The sequence below is a fragment of the Pterocles gutturalis genome, unplaced genomic scaffold (assembly GCF_000699245.1).
Source record: "Pterocles gutturalis isolate BGI_N339 unplaced genomic scaffold, ASM69924v1 scaffold1104, whole genome shotgun sequence".
NCBI classification, from domain to species: domain Eukaryota; kingdom Metazoa; phylum Chordata; class Aves; order Pterocliformes; family Pteroclidae; genus Pterocles; species Pterocles gutturalis.
The window spans coordinates 4,613-18,516 of record NW_010135366.1 but is presented as its reverse complement, the minus strand read 5'-3'; the positions used below and the strand labels follow the sequence as shown (position 1 = coordinate 18,516).

At 40.7% G+C, this 13,904-nt stretch overlaps 1 protein-coding gene across 1 annotated transcript in view; it reads right to left on the bottom strand.

Annotated features, from left to right (window-relative positions):
* The window catches only part of PCNXL2 (pecanex-like 2 (Drosophila)), a gene marked incomplete at its 5' end in the record, with an annotated part of 141,373 nt that extends 128,881 nt beyond the window's left edge, over positions 1 to 12,492 (bottom strand). The window contains 4 exons of the mRNA XM_010081844.1: positions 5,025 to 6,314; positions 7,092 to 7,128; positions 9,440 to 9,557; positions 12,287 to 12,492. Of these exons, the coding sequence (XP_010080146.1) occupies positions 5,025 to 6,314; positions 7,092 to 7,128; positions 9,440 to 9,557; positions 12,287 to 12,492 (1,651 nt within the window). The remainder of the gene's footprint in view (positions 1 to 5,024; positions 6,315 to 7,091; positions 7,129 to 9,439; positions 9,558 to 12,286) is intronic.
* Positions 12,493 to 13,904: the final 1,412 nt, after the last annotated feature.

Below are 13,904 nucleotides of genomic sequence, written 5' to 3'. Positions count from 1 at the left end.
TTCCCTACAGTGGTAAAGAGTCATAATAATAAAAACATAAACATACTGCTTCTTATAGGCTTTATATGCCAATCAGACAACACCATGGTGATGAGTACTTCCAGCACTGGAAAGGTGGCCCATGATGGGTTTGTGACTGGTTTTAATGATTATTACTCACATTCTTCCAACTGACTTACACCTTGAGTATTTAAATGGAGATAGAGGTGTCTAGACTAGGTGTGTTCTGTCAGGATATGTAATTGGCTCTACGTCACCAAACACTCCTCACATGGAAACTGTGCTGGCAAAGCTCAAGTTACCAGAAAAAAACCCTCTTCATGAAACAAAAGCTCTGTGAGTTGTGAACTGTCCCATTCATATCTCTGGAGAATATATTCTAAGGACATTCCAAACCCTTTCTTCACCAACTGCTTTAGCAGAAACATCTAGCTTATGTATGTTATTCTCAACGCAAATTTGCCTATTATACCACAAACACATTAAAAGAAAAATCTGACACTAAATTTGGTCACATGCCAAACAACAGGAGCGCCCAGGGAACCTGACACAGTCCAAGAATATCTATAGAAGTTCATCACAGGCACTGAAGAAGCACGTGGAGTAATCCATTAATCAGAATTACCACATTAGTCCTGAAGTAATAGGAAAAGCTAGTGAAGCTCACGGTACCTCTTATAGGACAGGGAAACCTAAGCACAGAAGTGACTTGCTCAAAACAATCTCCTATGCCAGCAGCAAATAATATCAAGGAATACTGGCCAGGGAATAAAATCAAGGCTCTTGAGGTCTCAGGCAAGTAGTCTAATCATTATACCTAATTATCTCAGAATACAAACCTCTGAAATAACCTCATAAGTTCTTTACAGGCATCAGCCCTGTCATCAAACATACTATTACCTCTTTGATTTAAAGACTGAAATTATAAAATCTCAATCAAGCCTTACACAATGAGTGTGAGACTCAGTGTGAGACTGAGATTTAGAGACTTCAGTTCTGCACCCCGTTTCTTCCCCACCCAAAAAGGGGCATCAAATACGACACAGTCCCTCTCTGGCACTTGGCACAAGAGTCAGGATTGGCACACTGCTGCTCCGAAAGAAAACCTGGCTCCTTGCAGGGCTCCGTGCTCCGGGTGCTACCCGCCTGCCAGCAAACTCCCCTGCCATCACCTCCCACTACAGCTGTCATCTGGGCTGGTGATCCAATGCACAAGATCCTTCTCCATTGGGATTATATGGCAGGTGATAGTCCTCTTTCTCACATGCAAAGGAAAAAAAACTGAGGAGACTAAAAATATCCACAGGAGTACGTTTTAGCTTTTTATAGGAGAAGGGTAATTGCTTGGGATCCAGAAGAACTCACTCAAGGTTGTGGTTTGTGCACTGCCCAGAATGATGAGTACTTTTTCTAAAAAGAGCCAGCAAAACACCTAAATTCAGGCCACCCAGTCCTGATTTAGGTTCTCCTGCACCGGTCCCCACCACTCCCATGGCAGGCTTTGCTCCCTGGGTGACAACATTGTCTGGCCTAGATCATAAGCCAGCTGTGCCAGAGGGGACATACATGAGCGTTTGCCCTGCATAAGTCTGATGCACAGCTGCTCTTAACTCAGCTCCAGACATGTCAGAGGGACCCAAAGCAGCCAATAAACCTGGCTTTCCTTATGCTTCTCAAAGACTGAAGAAAATCTGCAGTTGTCTTTTGACAGGCTTTCATTACGTGGGTGGTGCAAGTTTGATTCCAAACTGGACAGGACACAGACCTGAAAGTCATTTTTAGCAACAGTGTCGGTGATACTTTCTCACAATCTAGAAGAGGTGGAGTGGCAACAGAACAGCTCTTAGATGTTTGTTTGGTTTTTTTTTCTTTTCTTTTTTTTTTTTTTTTTCCTGTCCTGTATTTTGACACATTAAATCTGGCATCCTTGGTAGCACAAAGCAAGGCTTTAATTTTCTTGTACTGCATTTTACTGAGCTCTCTACTGGCAAAGGCTTACGTGGTCAGGGCAGTATCTCTTCTGTTTCCACAGAACTCACAAGTTCTGTGAGGGAGCACCCATAACTAACACCTATAGATAACATTTGCTCACTTGCAAGACTCTTCTGATAAGCACATTTTCCCCGCCTTCTCCAAGTTATGCAAAACATCAGCTTTCTTACACACAGCTCTGAATATCTAGCTTTCCAGGAATTTGCCAAGTTTCTCATATTGCCTAATAAATACCTTTTTGAAGTGCATTTCATGCTCATTTGGACTAGGCATCTATTATTACCTTTTGCCAATTTATCTTCTGATAAGCACATTTTCCCCGCCTTCTCCAAGTTATGCAAAACATCAGCTTTCTTACACACAGCTCTGAATATCTAGCTTTCCAGGAATTTGCCAAGTTTCTCATATTGCCTAATAAACTTGAAGTGCATTTCATGCTCATTTGGACCAGGCATCTATTATTACCTTTTAGCCAATTTAGTGGTTTGCAAGGTTAAAAGAACAAAAAACAAACACAACCAACCTCCTCCCTCAAAACAACTGGTGCAAAGCTTGACTTGCTCTGTATTCCACACAAACACTTTTTTTTTTTTTTTGTAAACAACCACTTTAATGTGGGAATAATGTTTATTCAGATCTGATCTAAGATGCTATTTTATTAAAGCATATTTGTAATTGCAAGGCTGTAAACAAATTAGAGGCCCTCTGATTCCTAAAATCCAACCTTACTGTGGGGAAGCTGCCAGTAATGACAGTAATTTATTTTAGCAAAGAGCACGCTTCAACTAGGCTAGAAAACAAAGCCTCCTTGCTCTTAAAAATAACTGCCTTTGAACTACCTCTCCCTAGCTTAAAGAGTGCAGATCGAATCTCCTTTTTCCCAAACACCGGTGTGAAGTGCAGGAGCCACCTGGCAGGGACAGGAGCCACAGCCACCATCCCTGCTCCAGCAGCACACCCCTCTTCCCGGCCCCGCTCCTTTCCCAGGGTGACACTTGCTGGGCCCACACTGGAAACGAGCAGGGCCACTTAATTATACATGTATGCAGCTCAGCTTCACCATCTCACAAACATATCGACTTAAGAAAATAGGAAAGTAGGAAATTCAGTTCAGGTCACCTTAAGTAACAGCTTGGTTTAAGGGAAGAGCAGAATCCTCTTGGTTTCCTCCTTGGAGTCCAATCAGAAGAATCTAATTTTCCAGATCTAAAGCCTAATAGCTACACACAGATTAATAGTTTGGGGTTTGTTTGGGTTTTTTTTGTCACTGTGGACTCTACAAGTCTGATTTATTCTGATCACTCGTTGCTTTCCTTTATACAAGCAATCTTCCCCATCCATATTATCTGAGGGGACTTGTCTGAAAGCCCTTTCTAGATTAGCTGCACTCTTTTTTTTTTTTTTTTGTTTAAACTTACCTCTGAAATTTTTATAATTTCTCTTTTCCAGATAGGTCACATCACACAGAACTCAAATTATTGTGTAAATACTCCTTTTATTGTTGAGGAGTAGGAAAGATCGCAACCCGCTTCCCACGACCCTCAGTTTGTTGTGTACTGCTGCACAGAGAGGTGACCCTGTGCCCAAACCCCCAGACCCCGGGGACCTGGGGGGCTCTCCAGGCTCAGAAGGGGATCAGCTGAGTAGGGTCTGGTGAAAAGCAGGGCTTGGAGAAAAGCAGGGCTTGCTCAGCACATGTCTTAGGAAACCACACAGCACAGAGCCAGCTGGGCAGGCTGATGAACTCGATAGAGCAGGACAGAAACTCCTCTGCAGAACACTCCGAGAAGGCAGGAGAGATGGGCGAGACAGAGCAGAGGAGAGGCACTAGACATAGGAGGAGCAAAATTTGACTAGGGAATGGAGAGGAGGGTAAGTAGAGGAGAAGTGAGCGCAAGCTGTGGGGAGGCAATGGCTTCCTGGTCTAGTGGAGGGTGTCTCTGCCCGTGGCAGGGGGGTTGGAACTAGATGATCTTTAAGGTCCCTGCCAACCCGAACCATTCTGTGATTCTGATTCTTTAGGCAAGCTCAAGAGAGTGGAAAAAGGCTAGAAAAGCAACAGTGTGGATTGCTAGGAAGAACAGAGGGAAAGACGAGGGAGAAGCAGTATGAAGAGGAGGGTAAATAAGGTCACACAGGAGGGCCAGAGAGTGGCTAAACTGAGAAGGGATGAACAGGGGAAGAGAAGGCACAGAATTAGAAATATAAAGTGGAAGGGAAAAAAGGACACAAGTGAAAGATGGAATGAGATATGGGTCTAATTAAGTTGATAAGAGGAAAGAAAAAAGGCAAACCAGAATGAGATATGGGTCTAATTAAGTTGATAGGTCAGATAAGAGGAAAGAAAAAAGGCAAACCGAAAGGGAAATAGAATCTACAGGTAGATGACACATCAAGAAAATAAAGTGATCCTTAATTTTTTTTTAAACAAGATAAAAGTATTAATTCCACATTTGTTTTTTAAAAAAAGGTGACAAACTTTGAAATCAGCTGTGTGTTTTTCATGTAATAGAAGGTTCTTGCGGGAACATGTGCACACACACAGGTTAGCTAGAAGTTGACCCATCACCAGTGACAATTCCAGCTTTCTACACACTTACAGGCACACATGGACAACTCTTCAACAGGCACCTGGTTAAGATGGGCAAGGGCAGGTGTAATGCTACAGCTATACACATTACAAGATGCTTTTGGTACTCCAACAATCCAGACCTGCCACATGCATGCTATTCTGGTTCTAGATAGAACACGTACTGAAGTTAGCATTAGGTTTTCCAAAGGAAGATCTTTTAATAATTTATATACAATCTTTAAGAGTTTATATAAAAATACTCAAAGAACAGCAGCTGACACAATCACACTTTTACTAAATCACTTTGTCCCACTAAGTCCAGCCCTTCCCCGGCGCTATTAGCAAAACCAGTTCTCCTCTGGGAATTTGCCCTTCTGCAGATCTCAGATTAAGCTGCTATATATAATGTAACTCGTCACAACTTTTTTATTCCAAAAGAGTTGTAAACCATGCATCATACCTCCAACAAGCCCATTTTCCTTTGTTGTCTCCATTTTGACAGTGGATTGATTAGATGCCTTCATCTTTGAGGTATTAATGGATTCCAGGAGGGAGACAAACTCTAGGAAGTTGGATTCATTGGGCACCTGTCCCTCTTTAGCTTCTAGATCTGATTTAGAAGTTGGTAAGGTCTTTTCTTTGTCAGATACCTCCATGAAATTCTTACTTAAAAGCACATCGGTCCCGCTGTCTACGCTCAACACCCGCATGTGCCTCTTTTCATAAGCAGTTCTACAGGACTGTGGGTCTAGGTTGTGCAGGTCTTCCTTAGAAGTTAAATCTACAGTCTGGATATTTTCAGAAGCATTCTCCCGATTTGGATCTGAACAAGTGTTAGTTTCTAAAGGAGTATTTCCTGGTTTGCTGTGTTCCTTTATTGCATCACCCGATTCATAGCCAGAGCACTGGTTGGATGACAGCTCTGCCTTTAACATTTCTGGAGTTCTTTCACTTTCACTAACTTCTGGGCAAGCCTTACCTTTACTGTCATCAGACAGGTCAAAAGTGATAACGGGGATTCTGAGCTGTTCATTAGTTTGCTGACTTGGCCAACCTGCTGTAACTATACCAGACTCGAGGCCTGAGCTTGTTCTCTCAGTTCCCAGAGCCTTTAGGTGGACAGAGCCTGCTAGGTCACTGAGGGTGGTGGTTGGTGTAGTACTCATTGTGATGACAATTTTAATGGGCTCACACAGCTGATCTCCAGGAAGAGAGTTGTCCACAACTTCAACAGCAGTCTCACTGTCTGAGTAATCAATGTCCTCATGGGTACTACCAGCACTGCAAGAACTTTCCAGATGCTCCGGATCTTTGGTTGCAATGGCATTGCACTGTGGGCAGTTACTGGTAAAACCTGCCTGTGGTGATCTATCTGGTGATTTCCCTCTTTTGTAACTTTTAGAATTACTCAAATGGTCTGAAATAACTGAATTTTCGCTGTCCCATGGCTCTGAAGAGACTCCAGTCCTTAAAATATCACCTTGTGATGAAGACATATTGGAGAAGTTTTTAGCTACATCTCTGCCCACAAGAATATCTTGGGGTCCATGCTGTCCATATGGCTGTCCGTTCCCTCCTTCCTCATTGATTCCATTACCAGAAAGTGTTTCCATAGCAGCTGGTTTTGTCACTATTGCTGATGTGGTGGCACCTGAAGCAGAGGCTGTAGAAACAGGTAATGTATCTGTTTTGATACAGGGTGAGGTAGATGAAACTGGCGGTGCAGCCTGGTCTTCTAATACCATAACACCTAATAAAAAACACATGGGAGTTAGGTCTCACAAACACGAACACTGTGCATTATTGAAGTATCACCTTTAGCTAGTAAAATCTGATCCAGAGCAAAGCAAAAGAAGCACAGATGATGTAGCAGATTAAAACAGTTCCTAAGCAAGAATCTTTTTTGTTAGCTAAGTGTGAAATACTATGAAAGCAAGTTGGAATCCTTCCAGGTCAGGACAGTAGTAGCAGCATGTCTATTTAATTTAAATAATCAAAATAGCTCAAGAAACAGCTAATATAAAAACTGTTTTACAGAATTATCCCCACTTAGGGAGAGATGTAAGAAAGAATAAGCCAGTGTGGCACAAGTTTGTTGCATCACTTTGTGTAATTCTTAAATGGTCCCATACGATATGGTGATCAACCTTAACAAAAAGGAGATAAACTAAAATGTATTGAAACGTTTCAAGCACTGGAACTGTAGGCAAAGCAAGGTGTGCACAGAAATTCCCAAGAATGTGGGGGGAAGGCTCTTTCATTGCCGCATGTCAAAATGGGAAGGGCTGCTTGCATGTTCACCAAAAGACTGCATCCTGAAGAGCTTGGAGCTTGGCTGACAGCTGAGAAGGCTTAGTCTGTTAGAACTCCCTTGAGAATTTGTTCTCTCGAGCTTTCCATTGAGCTCCTAACATGAGGTACAACAGAACTTGCCATGGGGTCAAGGGGTCCTCTGTGACTTTTTTTTTTTTGTGGCAAGCAATGATTAAACCAAGATTTAAAAGGATTTTAAAAGCCTTTAAGATACCTCTGAGATCTTCAATAGTTTCCCGTGTTGACAGCTCCTAAAAATAAAAAGAAACACACAAAATTAGCATGAGCACATGTTAAATTCTGTTGGAAAAAACATCTATCAGTGCAATAGCTATCTCATCAAAGGTTAATTACAGCACTGGTAAATTGCTTAACATCACTGAAATTTGGACATGTACCTTACACAAAATGCAAGGGGTGGGTGAGGGAGATGGTTATAGAACAGTCATGCTCCAAATTCCAAATTGCATCATTGCAATTGTGTGTGATGTTTGGGGAAAAAAAAATCTAAGATTTTTAAAAAAATATTTTGCAGTGTCTAATCCAGATTAGTTTGGTTTGGGTTTTTTTAATCATTAAGGAATAGAATGCATTCATGTATTCCACTTTTCCAGCTACCTGTTGCCAAAGCACTAAAATTAAGTTTGGTCTCCAGAACTTGGTAACAATTTCTCAGTGGGAAACTAGAGGACAGAGCCATTAAATTATCACAGAATTGTTTAGATAGCAAGGAAGCTTTCGAGGTCATTTAGCCCAAATCCCCTCCACCATACACACTCAAAGTAGGTACAATTAGAGCAGGTTGCTCAGGGCCATCTCCAGCAGAGCTTTGAATATCTCCAAAGACGGAGATTTCACCTCTCTGGACAACCTTTTCCAGTATTTGACCACCCTGGGGGAAGGGCGGGGCACAAACAAACAATCAAAAAAAACCCCAAACCCACCAAACAAAAACTTTAAACCTGACTGATGTAACTGTAGTTTTTCCCTGGCTGCAAGTTGCAGCCACTGTCTCTTATCCTGTCACTGGGCCTCTGAGAAGTGTGCACAATCTTCTCTATCTTTCCATTAGAGAACTGAAGACAGCAGTAAGCTCTTCTTCTAGTCTTGCAAAGGGTTTTAGCCTTACAAAGGCAAAAACGTCCCATCTGCCTGTACTCACACATCATGTACCTCATTCCTCAGTCACCTTGGTGGCCTCCGCTGGATTCTCATCAACAGGTCAATGTCTCTGGGAACTCACTGGGGAGCTCAAAACTAAACACAATACTCCAGAGGAATACTTTGGGAGTCTAAATTCTACTGTCTAAGTGCCTAACTAGAAAAAGAGCTATTGGGAAAAAATTAATGTGGCTCTCTTCTGTCTGACTGGCCCCCAAACCATTATCTCCTAAACTTTCATGGTGTTTTCCTGGCAGCAAGAACAGGAGATTAGGTCTGACCTGACCCAACCTACATATTTAGAAATGGGAGACTTGGACAAGATCCCAAGAAGAAACGTGGTCGCGGATTGGACAAATACCAGAATACTGGGGAATAGGACAGAAACAAGGTGAAAAATATTTTACCTCATAAAATAAAACTATTAATGTCTGTGAATCATACAGATGCTACAAAAAGGTAAAAACACTCCAGGAAATGACGAAATAGTTTCAATTCAGACCAGGATTTGAAGAGTTTGCAGTAACTAGGGAATGGGGTGGGAGGGGATATGAAGACAGAATGAAGTATCAAATAGCTACTTATTCAGAGATCACTAACCATCCTCTGCACTGAATGAGGCAGGAGTCCTGTAGAAAAAATAGCATGGGATCACATAATTAAAGATTTTATCACAGTATATATGGGGAGTAGCTTAAGATTATACAGACAGCGTTCCTTCCTTTTCTTAATTTTTGAATAATTAACTCTTCAACCTTCTCATCGATGTTTCCTACTTTTTCTTTACTATTATCATCTACATAAATCACCTCCATCACTTCATACACTATTGATTTAGAAAGCATGGCCAATGGCATGGAATGTAAATATATGTATTTTTAACCTCATGTAGACATCTCCTAGATTTAAATAATGGTTTTTATGTGTTGTTTAAATACTTTAGAGGTGTTGGGTTCATTTTATAAGCATAAGTCTAGTTACGCAAAAACAAATTACTAATGCTTCAGGAGCAGATCCCTTCTGAGACAATGAAAAGCTGCTCTGATTGCATTAGCGTCCTGCTTCTCCCAAAGCAGCCATGAAAACTAGTTGCTCTTGGCAAGATTTGCAAAGGACATTTTGTATCTACAGAGCCAACAGACCCCTTCTAAGAAGAGCAGAATTACATATACCAGTTTCAGCTTCGCAAACCCAAACCTTTGGGACTGAAAACCCAAACCTTTGGGACAAGGCGAGGTCTAACTGACAGCAGTGGTATACCAGGTAGATCCACAGAACTACCCTTCCTCCTCAGGGCGGACCTACACTTCAGGTGATCAGTACCTGGCAATACAAAACTCCATGTGGTAAGCTGTGGACTGCACATCATGAAGACACTATTACAGAAAACCACATACTAACCATTGCTCCAGGCGAGTTCTGCGAGTGCACAGCCTGTACCCTTGAACTGTCGTGAATTGTTTGGGTAGAGTCATTTTGGTTGGTTTCACTGATGACACCATTATCCCTGGTGTTATTGCTGAAAAGGAAGGAAATAAAAGATAAAGCAATGCTTCTTACCACAGAGGATCACAGTGAGTTTTGGGAAGAAACTGAGGAATAGTAAGGAAGGAGTAGCACAGCACAATGAAGTGACAGCACATATTCCCCCTCCAATTCTAAAAGCACAAGGCTGAAAAATACTGTAACTCTTATTTGCCCCTCCTCCCTCTCCAAAACAACTTGCTAAACATAAATAAATAGGAATACCTCAATATAAAATTGTTCTGGCTTCTTAGTTAGTAGCACATTGCTATGAGAAATACAATGACATGCTTTCAAACTCCCTATGTGTATACAATGTCATTTACCCTGTTTGACATGTGCATGGAATTACTGGGACAAAATGCCGTTTGGGGCTTCGCACTAGATGTATAACAATCAAACACTACAACTTCCACAGTTTTTGCATTTTACATCCTTTGACTACACCTTTGCATACATATTGTTTATCTTACTGCCTGTTTCTTTACAAACCTCCTATCAAACACCTATTTGAAGCTCTACACATCATGTGCAGTAATATAATCATTAGACCAAAAAATAAAGTTATTCCTCTGGTTTTAACTTGGGCAAACATATACCCACTACTAAATTTCATGTTACAGGCAACTTGTTGATCACTTCCTTTGTGGATGTATTCAGCTACCCTCTAACTCTTTTTACACATTTTTCCTATTAGCTTTTTCATGGATATAAGTATTTTTGGACAAGGTTTACTAATGAGAACCAACATGTTCTCTTTCTCAAGTATAATACAACAAATATTAAGTTAAAAAAATGGAATTATAGTGAAATGTCAAAAAGTGTGGGTTTGGGCTTTGTTGTTTGTTTGTGAGGCTGGTTTTTTTCCCCAAAAAAATTATTTTTAAAACCCTACAGCTGTACATAAGCTATAAAATTATTTACTGGGGGGCCTCAGTCAACTTTCTACAATTTATTTTTTTTTTCTCTAGTTAGCTGGCTTCAAAAAGTTGTTCAACCAACTTGCCTACTGACAGGGCCTGTTCAAAAACTTCTGTCATCCATCTAGTCAAAATACTAAGTTCTCTATTTTACAATCAAATAGTAAATAATGGATTGTTGTGCCTAGGACCTCCTAGGAGAAATGGTTATGTGATTTAACATACAATTTTTAATTTATTCTACCTCTACTTAGCCAAACCAGAGGCAGGATAATGAAAGCTTGCATTTGTTTCATTAACCAGTCAACAGTAAAACACCAAGGGTCTGTTTAAGTTTGAGCCAGCACAGAACAACTGATGAGCCTCTTAAATTACTGTGTCAGACATCTGCAAATAGGAAATAGCTTTATGAGCTGGTGAGAACTAAAGAAGAATAGAGCCTGAAAGGCATCACCCAATCTAAAATAAAAACCTTTGTACAGTCAGTGACACACTTAAGAGGCTTTCTCAAAAGAGTCTCGATGCAAGCAGACTTTGACACTCCCAGCAATGTCACTACCAGGAGTGTAGCACAGATGTGCATCTGTAAAGACACAGAAGAGCAGCAGCACGGAGGTACACAATCAATCTTGAAACTACTGAGCTTGCACAGAGGTAGCAGTTGTAACTATGAATGCGCCAAAACACACCCAAGGTAAATTCTTTTATACAGAGTTCTCTGTTGAAGCTTGACTGGTAGTTGTTAACGAACCTACTTGGTTTAAGCTTTGTTTGGACACTTCTATGCTGCCGTCACTCTTGGATGTACCTTGTTTCAGCATTTTTCACATCTGTCATAATGCTTGGGAACACTGGAAGCTGCTTGCCAACTTCATTTGCTCGTATGACTCAAGCTTGAAGAACCAGCAAGAGAAGTCTCCATTTATTCTAAACAGTTTCTAGTAGAATATTCTACACATACACAGATTGGGAAAATGTCAGTACCAGTCTTCAGTCCAACACTTTTTACCTTTAAAGCCATCTCAACCTGCAAGCAGCCTTATTGACTTGGATTGTTTATTTGCAGCAAAGACATGGTACTTGGTTCCTCAGTAGAGAGGCTGCAAATACCCACCAAATGCCTTACAGAAATAAAAGCAGTTCTAGCTTTCCCCATGAACAGGGCCACAGGAAAATCACCAGCAGTTACAACGTACACACCTAGGTTTGATCCAAGAAGGAAGTCACTGTAAACACACAAAGGCAATGTAGGGTCAGGCTTTTGAAGCCATGATATCAAAGCATTTTCTTTGCCAAGAGGTGCGTGCCACTTCTTTTCCTCTTCCCAGCAGGTAGTAAGCATGGCTGGGACTTTCACCACTTTCCCCTAAGGATCACAGCCTTCTTTCTGCTGGAGACAGAGCTCTTCTCCCTCATCCCCAAACTTCTCTAAGTTAGGGGTAACAACAGAAAAAGCTTTTCTACTGCTCCTCGAAGCATGTAAGGCTTCCTCAGAAAACTTCTCCCAGGTCTTCTCCAAGATATTTTAGCACCTTCCTGAAAGGTCTCTTCCTACTGCTTTCTTCTGCCTTCATGGTGCCCAGCTGCTGCCCCACCCTCTGAATCAGGTGCAGCTCTGCCTGCTTCACCACAAGCATGCTGCAGCCACTGAAAGTAAAAGCACTAAGCAGGTTTTTAGAAGTGCCATTCCTCATGCAACAGTAGGGAGTTTTCTTACAGTCAAGAGGTGTTTCTGCTATGCAGGACCACAGTGCAAACTCACCCGTTTTACAGAAGGTACCAGCAACATGCAATGAAACCTTACCTACAGTTTGAGGGCTGAACTGTGTTTCCTTTTGGGAGCTCTGTATCTTTACATTGCCTTCCATTTTTTCTTGAGATCTTTTGTTGAATTACTTCGCCTTTATCAAACATAAGGTGCAGACGGTAACTGATCACCTTTATCACCGTGAAGAACACTGTCACCGAGCTGCAGTACACAAAAACTGCAACTGCATTTGCTGGAAGAGCCTACAGAAAGAAATAATAAAGAAATAATCATAACAGTTTATTTTGAGAAGATGCTACTAAAATTTTTGAAGTAATTTTCAAACTCTTTGTTCCTTATTGTCTCTTATTTGTACCTCTACTGAGTTTTGCAGCCACAAGAAGTAGTGCACCTTCATACAGTATACCTGAGTTCTCATCACCAGGAAGGCCTAAGGATTTGTTCAAATTCCAGACTGTTTTACAAGATTTATTCTTTTGATTAGCTATGGATACTACTTATTTTTTAGCAAAATCAGTCAAATTTCACAATCAAACATTGTAAAACCTCTTAAAATACCACATTCCCAAGATAATGCAGCTGCAGCCTTTCCTAAACTATGAACTTATAAAAATAGACACAAAATGAAACGTTATCCACAAACAGGAAAGCCCTTTTGAAAAATTCTGTCATCTTACCCTGCTTCTCAGTTATCATTTAACAGTAAAATGCTATAGTTTGATCTCCTTTTTCTACCACTGCACAACACATTCCCAAGTATCTTTACTGCTGAAGAACTTTAAATAATTAATTGGGACTAGTCAAAACAAACGAATAAAACGCATTTGGAGAAGCAGCCTCTTTGAATTCTTTTCTAAAGTTCATAATAGTTAATTTGCAGCTGCCTGTGATCTATACTCGCTGATCTGCAAGAAGCACCATATTTCTTAGTCATTAAAATTAACTACAGCTCAGCTATAGTCTGTAAAGTTCTTCCACAGACACGACACATTAACAACGATTTTGTGTGTAAATACTTCCTTACAGTAAAGGACAAATTCCAGCACGGACACTTGCTGTTATAATTGAAGGGCCAAAGCTTTTATCATCATAAAGAACACCCTTATGTATTGTTGTTATGCAGCTGCAGTGTCACAATGAGTTTAATATTTTCTCAGTTTTTGTGTTTCTAAACAAAGCATTACTGTATCTGCACAATTCGTAGGGGGGGAAGGAATATTTCCAATGCTCAGGACTTGCTAAAAGCCTACTGAAGTTAATTTTTAAGAATGGTCTTTACTTTGGGCCCTAAATCTACCACTTTTAGTATCAGCTTTGCAGGTCAAGGAGCATTTGGATGTAGAAGATCATAATTCAAATTCATAAATAAACCACACTGACCACACAGGTGAAGAAGGGAAGAGAACAAGGCACACTCACTTCATCTTTAAAACAAGTCATCACGTTTATCTCGATGTTGAAATCAGTATGTTGAATCATTTCTGTGTTATTACAAGCAAGAGGGTTGCTATTCTGCTGCTGCTTTTGGCTTAGCGAGACTTCATACTTTCAAGATGTACATGTCAAGATTTTCAGACAAATCCTTTTTTGTGACTATTCTGATTCATAGACAAAGAATCTACTGCACAAAAGTGGAGAAGCTATTTAGCATGTA